The sequence below is a fragment of the Macaca mulatta genome, chromosome 4, assembly GCF_049350105.2.
Source record: "Macaca mulatta isolate MMU2019108-1 chromosome 4, T2T-MMU8v2.0, whole genome shotgun sequence".
In the NCBI taxonomy this organism is placed as follows: Eukaryota; Metazoa; Chordata; class Mammalia; order Primates; family Cercopithecidae; genus Macaca; species Macaca mulatta.
Window position 1 is genome coordinate 43,402,632 of NC_133409.1, and position 24,623 is coordinate 43,427,254.

General features: G+C 41.7%; 1 protein-coding gene across 2 annotated transcripts in view; it reads left to right on the forward strand.

Moving 5' to 3' along the window:
* ARFGEF3 (ARFGEF family member 3) overlaps window positions 1–24,623 on the forward strand; it is a 182,374-nt gene that overhangs the window by 157,095 nt on the left and 656 nt on the right. For both annotated transcript variants that reach the window (XM_001095348.5, XM_077999463.1), the window contains 7 exons: window positions 287–415; window positions 2,733–2,909; window positions 4,137–4,251; window positions 6,697–6,799; window positions 7,049–7,180; window positions 11,127–11,248; window positions 22,358–23,579. In XM_001095348.5, the coding sequence (XP_001095348.3) occupies window positions 287–415; window positions 2,733–2,909; window positions 4,137–4,251; window positions 6,697–6,799; window positions 7,049–7,180; window positions 11,127–11,248; window positions 22,358–23,579 (2,000 nt within the window). The remainder of the gene's footprint in view (window positions 1–286; window positions 416–2,732; window positions 2,910–4,136; window positions 4,252–6,696; window positions 6,800–7,048; window positions 7,181–11,126; window positions 11,249–22,357; window positions 23,580–24,623) is intronic.

Here is a 24,623-nt window from a genome sequence, read left to right on the forward strand (position 1 = left end):
CCCAAGAAACCTGACAGCCATTTCAACGTAGTAGAATTTCCTTACCCTATCACTTTTTTATTAAAGGGGAAGAAGGAGGAAATGTGAGTACTTTTCCCCCTTGACTTTGTTAGAACACATAAATCATCATCTGTTCATGTCTATGGCCACTGAAGGCTAACACGCTGGGTGATGGCTCACATCTGTATAGCACTTGGCAGTTTACATACAATGTTTAATTGGATCTTAGGATGATTATTCATTGTGTCTAACTGGATTTCATACCAGTCTGCTTTTTGGTTTCCAGGTCTGATAGAAGTCTGGATAATCCTGCTGGAGCAGCTGACAGCGGCTGTGTCCAATTGTCCACGGCAGCACCAACCACCAACTTTGGATTTACTCTTTGAGCTACTGAGAGATGTGACCAAAACACCAGGTAAATATTTCTATGTCCATCTTTTGGAGGAGTGGATATACATATAACTCTTTTCACGAGGGTATTTCTGCAGGTGTCTGCCTGTTTTCACTGTTTCCTAGACTTAGTACAAAGCTTCACACGTAAGAGATGCTCAATAAATGTTTGTTGAATGGTAGTGATGTTTAAGATATGGCCTGTGTATTGTTTACCTGTCTTCCTAGAAGTCTGGTTACAAGGATTGTGTGGTGGCCAGTTAGTTGGATGTGCAGGAGCTCCACGTTAATCAGATCAAGGCTATGGTATCAGTGTCTCCATGAGCCATTTGGCTTTGCTGTGTTCCATGGTCACAGCCTTCCTTTGAGGCAGGATCTCACAGTCACATACTCTTGGGCCCTGGGCTGTTGCTTGGGCTTACTGGGTCTTGCAGTAATATAAACAAACCACTTGCAACTATATGCAGTATTAAAGTAGCAACACCCCGTTTGTGTAAAGGTCGTAGGTGATTAGATTTGGAAAAAGACATTTAGTGCTCGCCTAGTACAAGGCCCCTGAGAGTATAAGAAAAGCATGACTTTTAGGAATTTATTTCTTGTTGTGAATTAATCAATTTTAGTATATACATTTATTCATCCCAATTTCTGAAGATAAAAAAACCTTTTTTATAGAAATTTAAGTATTTTACTAACAATCAGACCCTAAATGAAGCCACTTTCATACTAAGAGGTCTGTACTCACTATAATGAAGACTTGATAATTGATACTGTTTCAAAATCTATAGCAAAGTTTATATTATTTAACCAAAAAACCATACATACTCCCACATGTTAAAAAGTCAAAAGCCTTCCATCAAAGAGTAAGTAGGTATTTTATAGAATTGCAAACTACTATTTCTAAATCTGTTTTACTCATCAGTACCATTTTCTGCTTTCACATTGATTGCCACTAAATGTGTGTAAAGAGCATTTAATCCACTTCTGTTCCTAGGAGCCTGTCATCTAAGGAAATTATCAATAATAAAGACAAAATTGTATATATAAGATGTTTGCTGAAACATCTTGAATACCAAAAAATTATGAACACCCTAATTGGGAAGCGGTTAATTGTGGTAAATATTCTGCAGGCATTAAAATTAATATTTGTGAATATTTAATGATGTGAATAATTACAAAGCATTATATTAAAATGCACATACTATGGAGTGCAGTCTCAACTATATGAAATTTTATGCAATTATAAATACAAACACACATGCTTTCAAAAAGTCCTAAAAGGAAATACATCAAAATGTGATTATCTCTAGATGAGTTTTTTCTTTTGTATTCTCATGTAATTTCCATATTTATTATAAAATGGATGCTTTGCTTTTGTCATTATAACTTCAAAAACTCATCAACATTTCCATGATGTTGAGCAAAGAAGCACAATGATTTTCATTATAGCGTAGTCTATAAAACAAAAAATTAGAAATACCTTAAATGTTCATCAGTAAGGAAATGGATAAGTAAACTGCTGTATGTAAATACAACAGAAATAGTATGTGGCAATAAAAGTGAGGAATATCCAAATTTGCTGACAAAGAATAATCTCTAACACTTTTGGGGTTTTCTTTGAAATGGTGGTCTTGCCCAGGCTGGAGGAGGTGGTGTGATCATAGCTCACTGCAGTCTCAAATTCCTGGGCTCGAGCGATCCTTCCATCTCAGCCTCCCAAGTTGCTGAGGCTACCAGCACTCCACAATGCCCAGCTAATTTTTTTTTTTTAGGAGAGGGGATTTCACAATGTTACCCAAGCTAATCTCAAACTACTGGGCTTAATTAAGCAATCCTCATGACTCAGCCTGCAGAGTAGGTGAGATTACAGGTGTGCACTACTGTGGCCAGCTATAACACTATTGTTAAGTAAAAAAAAAATGAGTATGCAGACCAAAGTTTACATTATCTTATTTATATAAAATAAAATAAACTCTGTATTTCCCCATGTAGTTAGATTTCATAAATATATGATTTCAAAGGGTATTTTCTTATACACACATGTGTATTTGTGTGTTTACATTTGGGTCCTAGGAGTTGAGCAGGCGATATTTTAGCTTTACCAGCAATATTTTTGAATGTTTTAGGAGTATATTCACATATTGCTCACATAACTAAAACCCTGCAGAAACAAAAAGGAAAAATGCCACTGAAGACCATATATTCCCCCATCAGCAGTAAATTCTTTTTCCCTGCACTTTCTCAGCAAATGTAGGGATCCTTCAAAAGAGAGCAACAATGCCAGGTGGAGGCAAAGAGCTTCCCATTTATTACAGGTTGTTGCTATGCTGACTTTTCTTTTTCAGGACCAGGGTTTGGCATCTATGCAGTGGTTCACCTCCTGCTTCCTGTGATGTCCCTTTGGCTCCGCCGTAGCCATAAAGACCATTCCTACTGGGATGTGGCCTCTGCCAATTTCAAGCATGCTATTGGTCTGTCCTGTGAGCTGGTGGTGGAGCACATTCAAAGCTTTCTACATTCAGGTATCTGAAGCGCCAGAGCAGTTCATTCTGGGTATTTCTTTGGTAGACAGCACCGTCAGCTAAAACGGCATAGTAAATACCTGATGCAAATACTAATGCAGGGTTTTTGCCCTGGGAATTATTAACATAGAACAACATGGTCAGTGTCAGCCTTCTAATAGATTTTCAAAGAGAAAATTCATACCCATGTGTCTTCTACAAAATTTTCAAACCGAATGCTCAAAATATATGTGTGGTGGAAAACAAAGTGCCTAATAAGAGGTCTGGGGTACCTGTGCATTAGGAGAAGGGAGGCAAATTCAAGTATATAATAAATAAAAAAGAAGCAATATCCCTGTAGCCTGTGGGGGGTTAGGGGGTATATCTTGTCACCCTGCTTCATCTGGGGAGGCTAAATGGAGGAGGCAGGGTTTTAGAAAAGGCTTCCACTGTGGGCAAGAAGTAGCTTAACAGGCTAGGGATGAAGAGAAATTTCTTAATACTGATGGCACTTTGTAAAGGCTGTGAAAGTGTAGGATGGACAGTATGCTGAAGTCAGAAGATGGAGAGGGACCTAGAGGCAGGGAACGTGTTCACTGTGGTCCCAGTGGAGCCACATGTGTGAAGATCTGGGTGTCCAGGAGCAGAAGAAACATTGCTGCTACCCACAGAGCTTATAACTCGAAGGACTGGCATATCATGGTGTAAGGGAAGAGGTCCCCTTGCTGGAGAGGACAGAGAAACTAAGGAGGATGTTGACCCCAGGGGAGAGTAACAAAGCTAATAAAAGAAACTGTGTCTCTATTAAGTTTAGCAAGGACAATTTACCCTGCAAAAAAAGAACACGAATTGCAAAAGAAAACAAGTGAGTTTTTCTACATGTAGGTGGTAACTGGTAACCATATCCCTAAGGGTAGCCACATGTCCCTGGCCAGGTCATTGCTTTGCACAGTGTGAGACTCTGATATAGCAACACATAAAAGTGAACTGCATATTTCATTTTTATTTCTCTAGAAGTGGATGGAACATGCTGAAATTGGGTAAAAATCCAAGAAAATTATTGTTTTACTGGGTTTTTTGGGGGGTGGGGGATTGGAGGAGGATATGGCCATTTTTCTCATTGTTCTATTTCTTTCTCCCAGATATTTGCTTATCATTCAGACTTTCCTCTGTTGCTGTAGATGGCCATTTCAATCTATCCCTTTACACTAGACCTGTATGAAACTGTGATTTTGCTGTTTCCCATAGACATCAGGTACGAGAGCATGATCAATACCATGCTGAAAGACCTCTTCGAGCTGCTGGTCGCCTGTGTGGCCAAGCCCACTGAAACCATCTCCAGAGTGGGCTGCTCCTGTATTAGGTGAGAAAAAGCTTTCCTGACTCTCCACAAAGCTGGAGTTATTTAAAAATCTAAGGAAATTAAATTGTCTTTGTGGTAGGAATCAGCTTTTTTGAATTGCTTTCTGTAAGTAGACTTTTGTAATTAAAAATGACTATGTGCTAATAATTCTTCATTTCAGTGTTCAGTCAGCAAATGTGTATTGTGTAAGACATTATACAAAGTATTCTGATTCAGTTTCTCAAAAGAAGACATACAAAAGGCAAACAGGTATATGGAAAGGTGCTCAGCATCAGTGATCATAAGAGAAATGCAAATTGAATGTACAATGAGATGTCATCTCATGCCAGCTAAAATAGCTTATCCAAAAGACAGGTAATAACAAATACTGGAGAGGATGTGGAGAAAAGGGAACCCTCGTACACTGTTGGTGGGAATGTAAATTAGTACAACCACTATGGAGAACAGTTTGGAGGCTCCTCAAACTAAAAATAGAGCTATCATATGATCAGCAATCCCACTGCTGGGTATATACTCAAAATAAAGGAAATAATTATATCGAAGAGATAGCTGCACTCCCGTGTTCACAATAGTCAAAATTTAGAAGCAACCTAAGTGTCAGTATTAGTCCATTTTCATGTGCTGCTGATAAAGACACACCCAAGACTGGGAAGAAAAACGGGTTTAATGGACTTACAGTTCCACATGGCTGGGTAGGCCTCACAATCATGGTGGAAGGCAAGGAGGAGCAAGTCACATCTTACATGGATAGTGGTAGGCAAAGAGAGAGCTTGTTCAGGGCCACAGGGTACCCAGACATTTGGCCAAACATTATTGTGGGTATGTTTCTGGATGAGAAGAACATTTGAATTGGTGGAGACAGCAAAGCAGATGGCCCTCCGTAATGTGGGTAGGCCTTGTCCAATCAGCTGAAGACCTGAATAGAACAAAAAGGCCGAGTAAGAGGGTACTTTCCCTGCCTGACTGTTTGAGCTGGAACATCAGTCTTCTCCTGCCCCTGGACTGTACTTACATCTCCCACTTCTCAGGCTTTCAGACTTGGACTGGAGCTATACCCCTGGCTCAGAGAAAACTCATTATAACCATCAGATCTCATGAGACTTATTCCCTGTAACAGCATGGGGAAGACCAGGCCCCACGATTCAGTTACCTCTCACTGGGTCCCTCCCACAACACATGGGAATTGAAGATGAGATTTGGTGGGGACACAGCCAAACCATATCTGTGTCCATCAATAGATGAATGCATAAAGGAAATGTGGTACATACACACAATGGAGTACTATTCAGCCATAAAAATGAATGGGATTCTCAGCACTTTGGGAGGCCAAGGCAGGCAGATCACAAGGTCAGGAGTTCGAGACTAGCCTGGCCAATATGGTGAAACCCTGTCTCTACTAAAAAGACAAAAATTAGCTGGGCGTGGTGGTGGGCACCTGTAGTCCCAGCTACTCAGGAGACTGAGGCAGGAGAATTGCTTGAACCTGGGAGGCAGAGGTTGCAGTAAGACGAGATGGCACCACTGCACTCCAGCCTGGGCGACAGAGCAAGATTCCATCTCAAAAAAAAAAAAAGTTGGGGGGGGGGATTCTGTCATTTACAACAACATAGAGGGAACTAGAGGTTATTATGCTAAGTGAAATAAGCCAGGCACGTGGGAGAGCGAGTCACATGAAAAATAGTGACAGTGAAGCAAGGACCTCGTTGTAGCAGTGACACTGGTCACCTCCCCTAAGGTGGACAGGCATGGGGGAGGTGGGGACTTTCCAAGCAGAAGAACAAAATAGTATTGAGATTAGAGTTGTAAGTGACAATAAGAGTTTGGGGTTTGGTTTTGCTTGTTAGTTGTAGAGGAGTGATGGAAAATGGAACTAGAATCCAAAAATCACTACAGAATATATACAGTCTTGCATACAAGTCTACGCTTAATGATTGGCCTATTTGTAGAGGGGATCCATTGATATTTCTATATTAAAATGGTTTAGGAAGTAGTATTTTGACAATGGAATACTGGACGGTTGAGACAGGGAGACTTGGCAGGGAGCTGCAGAATAAACCTATGCATGAGTCCATATGGCCTAAATTTTGTGGCAACAAAATGGAATTCAAGACTCCTATGTGGCCGGGTGCAGTGGCCCACACCTGTAATCCCAGCACTTTGGGAGGCCAAGGTGGGTGGATCACCTGAGGTTGGGAGTTCAAGACCAGCCTGACCAACATGGAGAAACCCCGTCTCTACTAAAAATACAAAATTAGCCAGGCATGGAGGCACATGCCTGTAATCCCAGCTACTCAGGAGGCTGAGACAGGAGAATTGCTTGTACCCAGGAGGTGGAGGTTGCAGTGAGCCAAGATCATGCCATTGCACTCCAGCCTGGGCAACAAGAGCAATGTTGTTTTGAAACTCCGTCTCAAAAAAAAAACAACAACTTGTTTCTTTTGGCAGATACGTCCTTGTGACAGCAGGCCCTGTGTTCACTGAGGAGATGTGGAGGCTTGCCTGCTGTGCCCTGCAAGATGCGTTCTCTGCCACACTCAAGCCAGTGAAGGTACATCACTGGGAGGAAGCCCTCCCTGGAGCAGTTCTAACCGTCTTTAGCTCCTGATCCCTTATCATGTTGGGCACATGGGTTCTGCCTCCTCTGAGCAGGCAGCCTCACTTTAGATCTTGCAGAGGGTGAGAAAGAAGTTGCTGGGTCAGTACTTTTATCTCAGACACAGTAACGATCTCAGATCCAAGACTGGGCCTGGCCCATGAACCAGGATGCACTCAGTAAGCATCTGCTATTTCTTCCCAGGACCTGCTGGGCTGCTTCCACAGCGGCACAGAGAGCTTCAGCGGGGAAGGCTGCCAGGTGCGGGTGGCGGCCCCATCCTCCTCCCCAAGTGCCGAGGCCGAGTACTGGCGCATCCGAGCCATGGCCCAGCAGGTAAGGGCAGGGGCTTTTGATCTCAGGGCCTCTAGAAACTTGAAATGCATGTTGGGAGACCTTCCTTCAAGGTCTTGCATCACCAAATTGCCTTTCATTCCCTGAGGGACATACACTTTGTTGCTCCCAACTCTTGCCAGTACCATTCTTTGCCAGGAATGACATGAACCCAATCAACAGCATTACCTCCTGTCCATCATCTCTTGCTTGTTGCATCCTCCAGTGCCCAGATCAAATAGAATCACTGTCCTTTGTACGTAACTTGCTTGAGCTATCTGTAAGTATTTGCTTAACTATTACTGTTAACTGCTAGACTATGAGTGCCTAACAATGGCAAACTTATTTGGGCTTTTTTCTTATATCTTTCATTCACAACACAGAACTTAACATTTAAAAGTTGCTTACTACATTTGAGTTGAATGTAGCATTAAAATTCAAGTGTATTCACTCATGCAGGAATCATCATATACCAATGGCTTTCTCTTCTTGAGACACATGTAAGAAGTCACAAAATTTGATTGTCAGCTCCTGAGGAGCAGAGAACACATTCTGTGTATTTACCTTGGTATTTTTAGAGCAAGGCCTAGAGAAAATGTTTAGTATGTCTTTGTTGAATCAATAGGTTACTGAATCACAGAAATATCGGAAGAATATAGTACTATCACAAACTACAGATATGCCCTAAGCTCCTAAGTGACATGGCAGTCTGCCTCTAGGAAACCCTGGATGTGACTCTCAGCAGCAGTCCAGCTAAATGCCATCCCCAAATTCATATATAATCATAACCATGCTATTCATAGTAGTGAAAAATGGAAATGGACTAAATTCCCAACAACCATTGACTGGCTAAATATTCCATCATATAATAGCAACAGACATGTCTGAATTGGGTCTTCATATGAAGAAACTATTTTGCTTATGCATATGCATGTGTATGCATGGTATGTATTTAAAATATTAAACAAGTTTTACAAATGTAATTGAACTGTCACATTTGAGTTAAATTTGAAGAAATGAATTGGAGGTTATACTCAAAAGGCAAGGCCCCTTTTCTCTACCAGATCTGTTTAAATTCTTAATAAAATTTTCTCTTAGCACACTGATAATCTGGGATCCCCTGATTACCCATGTAAAGAACTCAGTCAGTTGAGAAGTTTCTTAGCCAGGTCTGGCTTCTTTGGGGCTTTTCCCAGCTATCCTGAGGTAGTGGGACAAGAACCTTCTATCTTCAGTTTCTCACATCTCTGCTGAGCACATGCCCTAACATCTGGGACTTGATAATTCTGCTGGTTCTGAAGGAAGGCAGCATGTCCCACTGAAGCCTCCATGGCCAGTCTGCAGAAGTTGGGAAGGAAAGGTTGTAAGGCTGCAACGAAGAGCCACTGCTAGCAGCATGGCAATTGTGGCTGCTACAGCAATGGTGTAGCTAGAAGTGAGAAACCAAGAAGGTGGCCCTCCAAAGGGATAGCTGCTCTAAATACGCAGTTAGTACATCTGGCTAAAGCATTTACACGCGTGCCTGCAGTGGTCTCTGCAACCCTGTCCAATCATACAGCAAGAGAATCTTCTGAAATAGATCATTAATGGAGAAGAACAGCAAGAACTGTTTAGTGAATTGTTCACTTCTTTTTCTGTTTTGTTGTTTTGTTTTTTGTTCTTGCTGTTGTTATTGTTATTGTTGTTTTTAAGACTTGCTCTGTTGCCCAAGCTGGAGTGCAGGGTGTGATCTCAGCTCACAGCAACCTCTACCTCCAGGTTCAAGTGATTCTTCTACCTCAGCCTCCAGAGTAGCTGGGATTACAGGTGTGCACCACCACACCCAGCTAATTTTTGCATTTTTAGCAGAGATGGGGTTTCACCTTGTTGGCCAGGCTGGTTCTCAAACTCCTGACCTCAAGTGATCCATCTGCCTCAACCTCCCAAAGTGCTGGGATTATAGGCATGAGCCACCACAACTGGACAATCTTTCACTTCTTAATACTTAATACTACTTAATACTTCTCTATTTCTTCCTCAATCCCAAATTTTCCTTATGTATTCACTCTTAAAATAACTCATTATTTGAAAATCTGATAATTGTTACAAGATTTTGCAAGACAATATTTTAAAAGTATTCTAACCTTCCCGGGCATGGTGGCTCACACCTATAATCCCAGCACCTTGGGCAGCCAAGGCAGGAGGACTGCTTGAGCCCAGGAGTGCAAGACCAGCCTAGGCAATACCGTAAGACTCCATCTCTATGAAATTGACAAGGAACTTAAACAAATTTACAAGGAAAAAACAACTCCATTAAAAAGTGGGCAAAGGACTTGAACAGACTCTTCTCAAAAGAAGACATACATGTGGCCAATAAACATATGAAAAAAGCTCAACATCACTGATCATTAGAGAAATGCAAATCAGAACCACCATGAGATACCATCTCACGCCACTCAGATTGGCTATTAGTAAAAGTCAAAAAACAGATGCTGGTGAGGTTGTAGAGAAAAAGTGACACTTTTACACTGTTGGCGGGAGTGTAAATTAGTTCAACTATTGTGGAAGACAGTGTGGTGATTCCTCAAAGACCTAGAGGCAGAAATACCATTTGACCCAGAAATCCCATTAGTGGGCATATACCCAAAGGAATATAAATCATTCTGTTATAAAGATGCATGCACATACATGTTCATTGCAGCACTATTCACAATAACAAATACATGGAATCAACCTAAATGCCCATAAGTGATAGACTGGATAAAGAAAATGTGGTACCTGGAATACTATGCAGTCATAAAAAGGAATGAGATCATGTGCTTTGCAGGAACATGGATGGAGCTGGAGGCCATTATCCTCAGTAAACTAACACAGGGACAGAAAACCAAACACTGCATGTTCTCACTTATAAGTGAGAGCTGATTGATGAGAATGCATGGACACATGGCAAAGAACAACACACACTGGGAACCTGTGGGGGATGGGGGAGGGAGGGCATCAGGAAGAATAGCTAATGGTTGCTGGGCTTAATGCCTGGATGATGGGATGATCTGTGCAGCAAACCACCATGGCACACGTTTACCTATGTAAGAAATCTGCACATAGTGCACGTGGACCCCAAACTTAAAACTTGAAAAAAAAGGAAAAAAATGTTTAAAAAATAGATGGGCATAGTGGTGCACACCTGGGTCCCAGCTACTCGAGGGACTAAGGTGGGAGGATCACTTGACCTAGGACGTTGAGACTGCAGTGAGCCATGATCACACCACTGCACTCCAGCCTGGACAACAGAGTGAGATCCTATATATATATATAATTTATATATAAATTATATATTATTTATATATTATTTATATATAAGATTATATGATATATATTATTATAATATACAAAATAATATATATATTATATATATAAAATCTTTCCAGAGGAAAGTAGTGAGAGTATTTTAAGTCATATAAAAGAAAATCATTTGGGTCAGAGAGCCAGTAGTGCTCAGTATTTTCTTAGTCACATCTGCCATGCCTAGTAGAGCACTGTGGCCCTATCAGTAACCACCAGTAATCCTGACAGAAGTCCCAACTCATTTTTTATCCCTGTGTTGAATATGATACCAAAGACTCAAAAATCAGAGAGAATCTTTTACAAAGCCCCTCTTTATTTACTTGTAGTTAATATTAAGTGCCAATACCTGTTATTTGGGGTATAATGAATTGTCACATAGTAGAACTAGTAGTGTTGCTAGTATTAGTGTCAGCAGCTAACCCTGATTATTTACTCCTCTGTTCTAATGCTTTGCATATGTAATATACACGTATCAATTAAGTCTCTCAACAAACATATCAAATAGGAAACCATTATCCTCATTTTATAGATGAGGCTTAACTTGCCCAGGGTCATCCAGCTGATCCCTGACAGGTCAAGCAGAGGACACTGGAGTTCTGAAATGTACCTTTGCACACCCATACAGGTGTTTATGCTGGACACCCAGTGCTCACCAAAGACACCAAACAACTTTGACCATGCTCAGTCCTGCCAGCTCATTATTGAGCTGCCTCCTGATGAAAAACCAAATGGACACACCAAGAAAAGGTAAGTACCTAAATCTCAACTCATAGAGTGCTTATGAATAAGAACGTTCATTCATTTCCAGTTCTCACGCATTGTAATCCAAGCTTTGGCCAGGAATACTGAAAACATCTGTGGAGTCATTTAGCAAAGGTTTTCATAAAAACGGTTAGCCTTGTAACCAAATTCCCCACATTTCATATGTATTAGGTTGCCCAGGTTGCCACAGAAAGTACCACAGACCGGGTGACTCAAACAGCAGAACCGTATATCCCACAGTTCTGGCACCTAGAAGTCAGATATGAAGGTTTCCTCCGAGGTCTGTCTCCTTGACCTGTAGATGACCATTTTCTTCCTGTGTCTTAACAGGGACTTCCTCTGTACGGGTGTATATCTGAATTTCCTCTTCTTATAAAGACACCAGTCATTTTTGAATTAAAATTAACCCTCATGACCTCATTTTGAATTAATTACCTCTTAAAAGACCTATTCTCCAAATATAGTCACATTCTGAGGTTAGGACTTCAACATATGAATTGGGGGAACACAGCCCAACCCATAATGTCATATACTTACTATCTTAAACAAAAATAGGGGCCGGGTGCGGTGGCTCACAACTCTAATCCCAGAACTGCAGGAGGATCACTTAAGCTCAGAATTCGAGCCCAGCCTGAGTAACATAGTGAGAGCCATCTCTACAAAAAAGTAAAAAAATAAAAATGTATCCAAGCGTGATGGCATGCGCCTGTAGTCCCAGCTGCTCAGGAGGCTGAGGTGGGAGGGTCACTTGAGCCCAGGAGGTCCAGGCTGTAGTGGGCATGATTGTGCCACTGCACTCCAGCCTGGGCAACAGAACAAAACCTTGTCTCATTAAAAAATAAGAAGTAAATTGAGGCATGGTTCTGATTGTTTCAGTGAGAAGCGCATAAACCTCCCCAGGAACAATAATGGCTATTGGAAGACAAAAAGGTCTATGCTCTGCCCCAGGAAACTTGCCCTTTCTAAACACTATCATCCTCCCTTAAAAATTTCGTTCTAGATTTGAGGATGAAGGCAATGACCAAGATTTCCCACTTTTAAACTTCTGACACATTAATAGTAATGCTAAGTATTTGAGCACTCTATGTGAAACACAGTGAGGGCACATACAGAGAGGCTTGGGTCCCTTGCCCGAGGACACACAACTGCAAAGAGGTGGAGTCAGAATCAAAACTGGCTCTGGGCTGGGCGCAGTGGCTCACACCTGTAATCCAAGCACCTTGGGACCCAAGGCAGGCGGATCACCTGAGGTCAGGAGTTTGAGACCAGCCTGGCCAACATGGTGAAACCCTGTCTCTATTAAAAATACAAAAATTAGCCGGGCATAGTGGTGTGCACCTGTAATCCCAGCTACTCAGGAGGCTGAGGCAGGAGAATCCCTTGAACCCGGGAGGCGGAGGTTGCAGTGATCATACCACTGTACTACAGCCTGGGTGACAGAGCGAGACCCCTGTCTTAAAAGAAAAAAAAAACAACTAGGTCTGGTTGGGCATAAGGCCTCTGCCGTTTCCCATTTCAAGGAGAGAGTTGCTGCAGTAGACTGAATGTGTCCCCCAATATTGATGTATTTTACTCCTAACCCCCAATGTGATGATGTTAGATGGGCCTTTCAGGAGGAAATTCGGTCTTGAGGGTGGAGCCCTCATGAAAGGGATTCGTGTCCTTAAAAGAAGAGGCAGATCCCTTGCCCTCTTTCTGCCATGTGGTCATCTGTAGTCTGGAAGAGGGCCTTCACCAGAAGCCACCCATGCTGGCACTCTGATCTCAGACATCCAGCCTCTAGAACTACAGGAAACCAATTTCTGTTGTTTGTAAGCCACCCAGTCTATGGTATTTGTTACGGCAGCCCAAATAAAGATAGTTGGTATCATTTCACAAGCTCTGGGTGATTTGTCCAAAAGTTAGCTGGGTCAGGCATGCTGGCTTATGCCTGTAGTCCCAGCTACTCAAGAGGCTGAGGCAGGAGAATCGTTTGAACCCAGGAGGCGGAGGTTGCAGTGAGCTGAGATCGCTCTGCACTCCAGCCTGGGTGGCAGAACAAGACTTCATCTCAAAACAAACAAACAGGTAGCTGGGTTAGCAGGGCAGTTTGATTAATATAACAATTATTTGGGTGAAATTTCTAGGTAATAATTTTTTGGTCAATTATTGGTACATACAAAAAAAATGTAGAATGTTCAAAAGTTATGAAGCATGAATAAAAAATAAATGTGAACCAGTCACCCAACTTCAGCAATAAAACTCTACCAATTCTAGTCTGTTTCCCTCAACCACCAGTCACTGATTTTTAAGTGTTGGTCATTTTTTTATCTACCAAAGATTGTTCAATCCTTTGGCATCTTTAAGCATTGATTTACTTCAGAATTTCAGTTCTTTTCTTCCTTTTTTCCTATTTCTAATTCACATTCAGCCAGTTATTCTTGCTGAAATATTTTTGATGTAAAAGTAGGAAAAAGGAATAGGTTGCATTCAAATTATAAATAAAACATAGGAGGAATAGCCTAATATCCTTATATTATTGGTTTTAAAAGGTTACAGTTTGAAAATATAGCAACATGGCTCATAAATTTTCCTAGCACGTTTAATAGGCAATTGCCCACTCATTGTAGTTAGGCAAAACAAAATAAGCATATTAAATTCTTTCACCAATCCCACTGGTCACTGAGGCAAAAGACATTCCTTAACATTCTTTAGGAGCTCTCAGCCAAACTCTCTATGCTTTGCATTCTTAGATTTGACTCTTATTTGCAGGGGCAATTCTTAGTTCAGTATAGGATGTAGTGGAAGATGAGTTAGACCTATGGAAAACTATATGCTGGCCAGGTGCATACTTTAGATGTAATCCTAAAACCAGATTACAGCATTTAAGTAGAGAAACCTGTGTTAGTTGGTTTGGGTTTGTTTTAATAGCCTTGACATTGATAGCCCCAAGCTTTACTTAATCCACATAATCTTAATTAGTACTTTAAGATATATATATATTAGCGATTCCCAGAGCAAGATGGCCGAATAGGAGCAGCTCCAGCCTCCAGCTCCCAGCGCGAGTGACACAGAGGACGGGTGATTTCTGCATTTTCAACTGAGGTACTGGGTTCATCTCACTGGGGAGTGCCAGACAATCGGTGCTGGTCAGCTGGTGCAGCCCAACCAGCGAGAGCTGAAGCAGGGCAAGCCATCGCCTCACCTGGGAAGTGCAAGGGGGAAGGGAATCCCTTTTCCTAGCCAAGGGAAACTGAGACACACAACACCTGGAAAATCGGGTAACTCCCACCGTAATTCTGCGCTTTACCAAGCGTCTTAGCAAATGGCACACCAGGAGATTATATCCCACACCTGGATGGGAGGGTCCCATGCCCATGGAGCCTCCCTCATTGATAGCACAGCAGTCTGAGATCTGACTGCAAGGCAGCAGCGAGGCTTGGGGAGGGGCGTCTGCCATTGCTGAGGCTTAATTAGGTAAAGCAACCAGGAAGCTCGAACTGGGTGGCCCCACTGCAGCTCAAGGGGGCCTGCCTGTCTCTGTAGACTCCACCTCTGGGGACAGGGCATAGCTAAACAAAAAGCAGCAGAAACCTCTGCAGATGTAAATGACCCTGTCTGACAGCTTTGAAGAGAGCAGTGGTTCTCCCAGCATGGAGGTTTAGATCTGAGAACAGACAGACTGCCTGCTCAAGTGGGTCCCTGACCCCTGAGTAGCCTAACTGGGAGACATCCCCCACTCAGTGCGGACCAACACCTCACACCTCACATGGCTGGGTACACCCCTGAGACAAAGCTTCCAGAGCAAGAATCAGACAGCAACACTCGCTGTCCAGCAATATTCTATCTTCTGCAGCCTCCACTGCTGATACCCAGGAAAACAGGGTCTGGAGTGGACCTCAAGCAATCTCCAACAGACCTACAGCTGAGAGTCCTGACTGTTAGAAGGAAAACTAACAAACAGGAAGGACACCCACACCAAAACCCCATCAGTTCGTCACTGTCATCAAAGACCAAAGACTGATAAAACCACAAAGATGGGGGAAAAGCGGGGAGAAAAACTGGAAATTCAAAAAATCAGAGCGCATCTCCCCCTCCAAAGGAATGCAGCTTATCACCAGCAATGGATCAAAGCTGGACGGAGAATGACTTTGATGAGTTGAGAGAAGAAGGCTTCAGTCGATCAAACTTCTCAGAGCTAAAGGAGGAACTACGTACCCGGTGCAAAGAAACTAAAAATCTTGAAAAAAAGAACGGAAGAATGGATAACTAGAATAATCAATGCAGAGAAGGCCGTAAACGAACTGACAGAGATAAAAACCATGACACGAGAAATACGTGACAAATGCACAAGCTTCAGTAACTGACTCGATCAACTAGAAGAAAGAGTATCAATGATTGAAGATCAAATGAATGAAACAAAGCGAGAAGAGAAGTCTAGAGAAAAAAGAGTAAAAAGAAATGAACAAAGCCTCCAAGAAATATGGGATTATGTGAAAAGACCAAATCTGTGTCTGATTGGTGTGCCTGAAAGTGAGGGGGAAAATGGAACCAAGTTGGAAGATACTCTTCAGGATATCATCCAGGAGAACTTCCCCAACCTAGTAAGGCAGGCCAACATTCAAATTCAGAAAATACAGAGAACACCACAAAGATACTCCTTGAGAAGTGCAACTCCAAGACACATAATTGTCAGATTCACCAAAGTTGAAATGAAGGAAAAAATGTTAAGGGCAGCCAGAGAGAAAGGTCGAGTTACCCACAAAGGGAAGCTCATCAGACTAACAGCAGATCTCTCAGCAGAAACTCTACAAGCCAGAAGAGAGTGGGGGCCAATATTCAACATTCTTAAAGAAAAGAATTTTCAACCCAGAATTTCATATCCAGCCAAACTAAGTTTCATAAGTGAAGGAGAAATAAAATCCTTTACAGACAAGCAAATGCTGAGAGATTTTGTCACCACCAGGCCTGCCCTACAAGAGACCCTGAAGGAAGCACTAAACATGGAAAGGAACAACCGGTACCAGCCATTGCAAAAACATGCCAAAATGTAAAGACCATTGATGCTAGGAAAAAACTGCATCAACTAACAAGCAAAATAACCAGCTAATATCACAATGACAGCATCAAGTTCACACATAACAATCTTAACCTTAAATGTAAATGGACTAAATGGTCCAATTAAAAGACACAGACTGGCAAATTGGATAAAGAGTCAAGACCCATCAGTTTGCTGTATTCAGGAGACCCATCTCACATGCAGAGACAAACATAGGCTCAAAATAAAGAGATGGAGGAAGATCTGCCAAGCAAATGGAGAACAAAAAAAAGCAAGGGTTGCAATCCTAGTCTCTGATAAAACTGACTTTAAACCATCAAAGATCAAAAGAGACAAAGAAGGCCATTACATAATGGTAAAGGGATCAATTCAACAGGAAGAGCTAACTATCCTAAATATATATGCACACAATACAGGAGCACCCAGATTCATAAAGCAAGTCCTTAGAGACTTACAAAGAGACTTAGACTCCCATACAATAATAATGGGAGACTTCAACACCCCACTGTCAACACTAGACAGATCAACAAGACAGAAAGTTAACAAAGATATCCAGGAATTGAACTCAACCTTGCACCAAGCGGACCTAGTAGACATCTACAGAACTCTCCACCCCAAATCAACAGAATATACATTCTTCTCAGCACCACATTGCATTTATTCCAAAATTGACCACATAGTTGGAAGTAAAGCACTCCTCAGCAAATGTAAAAGAACAGAAATTATAACAAACTGTCTCTGAGACCACAGTGCAATCAAACTAGAACTCAGGACTAAGAAACTCAATCAAAACCGCTCAACGACATGGAAACTGAATAACCTGCTCCTAATGACTACTGGGTACATAAGGAAATGAAGGCAGAAATAAAGATGTTCTTCGAAACCAATGAGAACAAAGATACAACATACCAGAATCTCTGGGACACATTTAAAGCAGTGTGTAGAGGGAAATTTATAGCACTAAATGCCCACAAGAGAAAGCTGGAAAGATCTAAAATTGACACTCTAACATCACAATTAAAAGAACTAGAGAAGAAAGAGCAAACACATTCAAAAGCTAGCAGAAGGCAAGAAATAACTAAGATCAGAGCAGAACTGAAGGAGACAGAGAGACAAAAAACCCTCCAAAAAATCAGTGAATCCAGGAGCTGGTTTTTTTTGAAAAGATCAACAAAATTGATTGACTGCTAGCAAGATTAATAAAGAAGAAAAGAGAGAGGAATCACATAGACGCAATAAAAAATGATAAAGGGGATATCACCACCAACCCCACAGAAATACAAACTACCATCAGAGAATACTATAAACACCTCTACGCAAATAAACTAGAAAACCTAGAAGAAATGGATAATTTCCTGGACACTTACACTCTCCCAAGACTAAACCAGGAAGAAGTTGAATCCCTGAATAGACCAATAGCAGGCTTTGAAATTGAGGCAATAATTAATAGCCTACGAACCAAAAAATGTCCAGGACCAGACAGATTGACATCCAAATTCTACCAGAGGTACAAGGAGGAGCTGGTACCATTCCTTCTGAAACTATTCCAATCAATAGAAAAAGAGGGAATCCTCCCTAACTCATTTTATGAGGCCAACATCATCCTGATACCAAAGCCTGACAGACACACAACAAAAAAAGAGAATTTTAGACCAATATCCCTGATGAACATCGATACAAAAATCCTCAATAAAATATTGGCAAACCGAATCCAGCAGCACATCAAAAAGCTTATCCACCATGATCAAGTGGGCTTCATCCCTGGGATGCAAGGCTGGTTCAACATATGCAAATCAATAAACGTAATTCAGCATATAAACAGAACCAAAGGCAAAAACCACATGATTATCTCAATAGATGTAAAAAAGGCCTTTGACAAAATTCAACAGTCCTTCATGCTAAAAACTCTCAATAAATTCGGTATTGATGGAACGTATCTCAAAATAATAAGAGCTATTTATGACAAACCCACAGCCATTATCATACTGAATGGGCAAAAACTGGAAGCATTCCCTTTGAAAACTGGCACAAGACAGGGATGCCCTCTCTCACCACTCCTATTCAACATAGTGCTGGAAGTTCTGGCTAGGGCAATCAGGCAAGAGAAAGAAATAAAGCGTATTCAGTTAGGAAAAGAAGAAGTCAAATTGTCCCTGATTGCAGATGACATAATTGTATATTTAGAAAACCCCATTGTCTCAGCCCAAAATCTCCTTAAGCTGATAAGCAACTTCAGCTAAGTCTCAGGATACAAAATTAATGTGCAAAAATCACAAGCATTCTTATACACCAGTAACAGACAAATAGAGCCAAATCATGAATGAACTTCCATTCACAATTGCTTCAAAGAGAATAAAATACCTAGGAATCCAGCTTACAAGGGATGTAAAGGACCTCTTAAAGGAGAACTACAAACCATTGCTCAGTGAAATAAAAGAGGACACAAACAAATGGAAGAACATACCATGCTCATGGATAGGAAGAATCAATATCATGAAAATGGCCATATTGCCCAAGGTAATTTCTAGATTCAATGCCATTCCCATCAAGCTACCTATGACTTTCTTCACAGAATTGGAATAAACTGCTTTAAAGTTCATATGGAACCAAAAAAAAGCCCGCATTGCCAAGACAATCCTAAGTCAAAAGAACAAAGCTAGAGGCATCATGCTACCTGACTTAGCATACTGCAAGGCTACAGTAACCAAAACAGCATGGTACTGGTACCAAAACAGAGATGTAGACCAATGGAACAGAACAGAGCCCTCAGAAATAATACCACACATCTACAGCCATCTGATCTTTGACAAACCTCAGAAAAACAAATGGGGAAAGGATTCCCTATTTAATTAATGGTGCTGGGAAAATTGGCTAGCCATAAGTAGAAAGCTGAAACTGGATCCTTTCCTTACTCCTTATATGAAAATTAATTCAAGATGGATTAGAGACTTAAATGTTAGACCTAATACCATATAAACCCTAGAAGAAAACCTAGGTAATACCATTCAGGACATAGGCACGGGGAAGGACTTCATGTCTAAAACACCAAAAGCAACGGCAACAAAAGCCAAAATTGACAAATGAGATCTAATTAAACTAAAGATCTTCTGCACAGCAAAAGAAACTACCATCAGAGTGAACAGGCAACCTACAGAATGGGAGAAAATTTTTGCAATCTACTCATCTGACAAAGGGCTAATATCCAGAACCTACAAAGAACTCAAACAAATTTACAAGAAAAAAACAACCCCATCAAAAAGTGGGCAATGGATATGAACAGACATTTCTCAAAAGAGGACATTCATACAGCCAACAGACACATGAAAAAATGCTCATCATCACTGGCTATCAGAGAAATGCAAATCAAAACCACAATGAGATACCATCTCACACCAGTTAGAATGGCAATCATTAAAAAGTCAGGAAACAACAGGTGCTGGAGAGGATGTGGAGAAATAGAAACACTTTTACACTGTTGGTGGGATTGTAAACTAGTTCAACCATTGTGGAAAACAGTACGGCGATTCCTCCAGGATCTAGAACTAGAAATACCATATGACCCAGCCATCACATTACTGGGTATATACCCAAAGGATTATAAATCATGCTGCTATAAAGACACATGCACACATATGTTTATTGCGGCACTATTCACAATAGCAAAGACTTGGAATCAACCCAAATGTCCATCACTGACAGACTGGATTAAGAAAATGTGGCACATATACACCATGGAATACTATCCAGCCATAAAAAATGATGAGTTCGTGCCCTTTGTAGGGACATGGATGCAGCTGGAAACCATCATTCTCAGCAAACTGTCGCAAGAACAGAAAACCAAATACCACATGTTCTCACTCATAGGTGGGAATTGAACAATGAGATCACTTGGACATGGGAAGGGGAACATCACACACCGGGGCCTAATATGGGGAGGGGGCAGGGGGGAGGGATGGCATTGGGAGTTATAACTGATGTAAATGACGAGTTGATGGGTGCAGCACAGCAACATGGCACAAGTATACATATGTAACAAACCTTCACGTTGTGCACATGTACCCTAGAACTTAAAGTATAATAATTTTTAAAAGATATATATATATTAGCATGTTTTAAGTCAACCACTTGTTATGCAAATAATTCTCAATTATCCAATCTGGAGAATGGCAGACTTCTTAAAGGTGTGCTGAGAAAAAGCTTGAAACCCTTGGGTACGCTGAATTAGAAAGTTATTTGTTGATTTTGTTTGAGATCTTTGTCTCCTATCAGCATAGATGATTAAGAACTGCATATCTATAAAATTGTTTCACTTATCTTTGTGAAACCTTAATCTCTTCAGTATTATTTCCTTCCCATTCTGTTTTCTTGTCACTGCATCCTTTAACCCAAACCTCAGGTAAAGGGGATTTGCTGTCTTTTTTTACATGCGTAGTTAGGAGCTGTATCTCTTAAAGCATCCAAAAAATGATCTCGGTGGATGAAGATATTCCACAATTCAGACATGGCTTTGCATTGGCCTCACTTTAGGTGTTGGCTGGAAAATGGCTTTTCATTTCTTAGGGAAGGTAATAAAAAACAATGTTGTGAGCGAAGGGTTTCACGCCTTCACCAGGCTGATTAAACTCACCCCTCTGGTGGTGCTTCCTGCGTCAGGGATCCAGGATCCTAGGGGAGTGGGGTTCAAATGTCAGAGCAATTTCCCAGGGGGAGCATTTCCTTCAGGCAGCCTGTGCCCAGAGCCAGCCTGCTTTCCTTCTTTGACTTGGAGACTTACTGAATGCTGCTCTCACCATTTTCCCGGTTACTGGGGACAAGAAGATGAATAAGGTAGTGTCCCGTCCCTTGAGGATGTTATAGGTGTCATGGGGACAGACTTGTCTGATGACTAAAAAATTTCCCTTTTTAGTTCACATCCTTATAGTATGGACAGAAAACATTAGAACAAACTGATAGCTTTTGGACCAAGTTGGTATAAGCTTTTGGAGCCCTCTTTTTCAGAAGAACGCGTGTTCGGGTTTACTGGTAGCTTAAGTAGGAGCTGAGGCTGGGGAAATGGAGAGTTGTTTAATGGGTACAAAGTTTCTGTTAGAAATGATGAAAAAGTTTTAGCAATAGATAGCAGTAATGGTTACACAACATTATGAATATACTTAATATCACTGAATTGTATACACAAAAAATTAAAATAGTAACTTTTATGTATTATTTTACCACAAAAAAGTGAACGTGATTTATTTTAAAAGGTTGCTGTTTTTGAGAGTAATGTGTTTTCCCTCAGTGAGGACTAGACAAAGGGCAAAGTTGACATTGAGATTTATGCAGGATTTGTCATTTTCTGCTGTTAGAAAAGCACTTTTCCTACTTATACAAATTTTTACATTCAAAGTCATAGTGAGACATAAAGCAAAATGTTATTAACATGATGGCTAGACCTTTGAAATTAATAACAGTTGTCATAATTTTATAATTATCCAGTTTGGGGCATTAATTGGCCATATAATGGCCTCAACTATTTTCATAAAATTCTAAGAGCAGTGAAAAGAAATGAAACTGGAAACCAAAACCACACTGAACCACACTGGTGAATTTAAAAATTTGGCAAACATAGGACAGGTTGAGCATCCCTAACCCCAACTTTTTGAGTGCCAGCGAGACACCACAAATGGAAAATTCCACACCTGACCTCATGCGATGGGTTATAGGAAAACCCAAAATGTATTCTGTGTTCCCAAGGGCAAAAAAAGCCCCCAGCCCTCTTCAACTGTGATATCTTTTCACAAATATATCTTGATGTTAACTGTTAATTTGGCATCATAACTTATATTCTATAGCTTTGGGAATTTTTTAAAGTGTCAAGAAGTCCACTAGTTGTGATTAAAAAGGTTATCATGTAATGCCCAAAAAGTATGCCTTTTTTCACGGAAGACATTTGAGTAGAGGTAGTTTAGTTTGTAAATTTGCATATATCATTCTGAAATGGGTAACGTCTATATTGCTTTGAAATACCTGATGTAGGGCAGAAAACCATTCATTGATCCCTCTCTTTTCACTTGAAGCGTGTCTTTCAGGGAAATTGTGGTGAGCCTGCTGTCCCATCAGGTGTTACTCCAGAACTTATATGACATCTTGTTAGAAGAGTTTGTCAAAGGCCCCTCTCCTGGAGAGGAAAAGACGATCCAAGTGCCAGAAGCCAAGCTGGCTGGCTTCCTCAGATACATCTCCATGCAGAACTTGGCAGTCATATTCGACCTGCTGCTGGACTCTTACAGGACTGCCAGGGAGTTTGACACCAGCCCCGGGCTGAAGTGCCTGCTGAAGAAAGTGTCTGGCATCGGGGGCGCCGCCAACCTCTACCGTCAGTCTGCGATGAGCTTTAACATTTATTTCCACGCCCTGGTGTGTGCTGTTCTCACCAATCAAGAAACCATCACGGCCGAGCAAGTGAAGAAGGTCCTTTTTGAGGACGACGAGAGAAGCACAGATTCTTCCCAGCAGTGTTCATCGGAGGATGAAGACATCTTTGAGGAAACCGCCCAGGTCAGCCCCCCGAGAGGCAAGGAGAAGAGACAGTGGCGGGCACGGATGCCCTTGCTCAGCGTCCAGCCTGTCAGCAACGCAGATTGGGTGTGGCTGGTCAAGAGGCTGCACAAGCTGTGCATGGAACTGTGCAACAACTACATCCAGATGCACTTGGACCTGGAGAACTGTTTGGAGGAGCCTCCCATCTTCAAGGGCGACCCATTCTTCATCCTGCCCTCCTTCCAGTCCGAGTCATCCACCCCATCCACGGGGGGCTTCTCTGGGAAAGAAACCCCTTCCGAGGACGACAGAAGCCAGTGCCGGGAGCACACGGGCGAGTCCCTGAGCCTGAAGACCGCTGGTGGGGACCTGCTGCTGCTGCCCCCCAGCCCCAAAGTAGAGAAGAAGGATCCCAGCCGGAAGAAGGAGTGGTGGGAGAATGCAGGCAACAAAATCTACACCATGGCGGCCGACAAGACCATTTCAAAGTTGATGACCGAATACAAAAAGAGGAAACAGCAGCACAACCTGGCCGCGTTCCCCAAAGAGGTCAAAGTGGAGAAGAAAGGAGAGCCACTGGGTCCCAGGGGCCAGGACTCCCCACTGCTTCAGCGTCCCCAGCACTTGATGGACCAAGGGCAAATGCGGCATTCCTTCAGCGCAGGCCCCGAGCTGCTGCGACAGGACAAGAGGCCCCGCTCAGGCTCCACCGGCAGCTCCCTTAGTGTCTCGGTGAGAGACGCAGAAGCACAGATCCAGGTACACCCCTGCGGCCAGAGGAGGTGGGCGGGAAGCTGGGTTTCCAGTACTGAATGGGCCCCCCTTGCAGAGCGGGCTCACACAGGCTAAGATTTATAGAAACAGGTAGGGAGTACGAACCAATTTCCCTCCAAAGTCAGAGGACTGCCCGAGCCTAAGTGCAGGATTTCCCAGTATCAGTATATCATTATGAAGCTGGAATTTTACTCTCAGGTAATTTCAGGAACTGTTTTTCTCCATTGTAATGTGTATTATTGAAAATTAGGAACTTAGCTGTATAAATAAGATGAGGCTAAAGCTTATAAAATGTAAGCTTTTTCAAGACCAGCCTGGACAACAAGGCAAAACCCATCTCTACAAAAAAAGAAATACAAAAATTAGCTGGGAAAGGTGGCACATGCCCGTAATCCCAGCTACTTGGGAGGCTGAGCCAGGAGGATTGCGTGATCCCAGGAGGTAGAGGTTGCAGTGAGCTGAGATAGTGCCACTGCACACCAGTTTGGATGCATAGGGAAACCCTGTCTTAAAAAAAGTAAGCTTTAACTGGCATCGAGTTCTTAGTGTGTCATTCAAAAATGGCACTGAAGAAATTCTGTAGTTATGAAGCATTATACAAACGAAAAAAGCAAATATTGTGTGGTTATGCCAATTAACTTTTTTCAAATTGTTTTCATCTCAACTTTTTCTAGCCCATCCTGTGCACATAAAAATTCTCAATCTTCAGGGGGGCTTAGAGTGTAATTCTATGGTGCATCAAAAAATGAGTTTGAGATGAATGGCCTATGGAGATCTCATTGTGAGAAGGCAAGGGAGGTTTTTTATTTTTGCTTTTGTTTTTTCTAATCTAAGGAGTAAGAGTTTAGTAGTTTGTGAAAGCTGAAAATAAGGCGAATCTCTGCCCATCTTTATGGATGTGAAATTATGATGTAGGCATAATAAATTAATATGCCTACAATTTATTACAGGCATATTAAATGAACAAAAACTAATTTATTGCAACTACAGCCTGAAAAAAAAAAACCATTTCCACATTGGCAGGGCTGC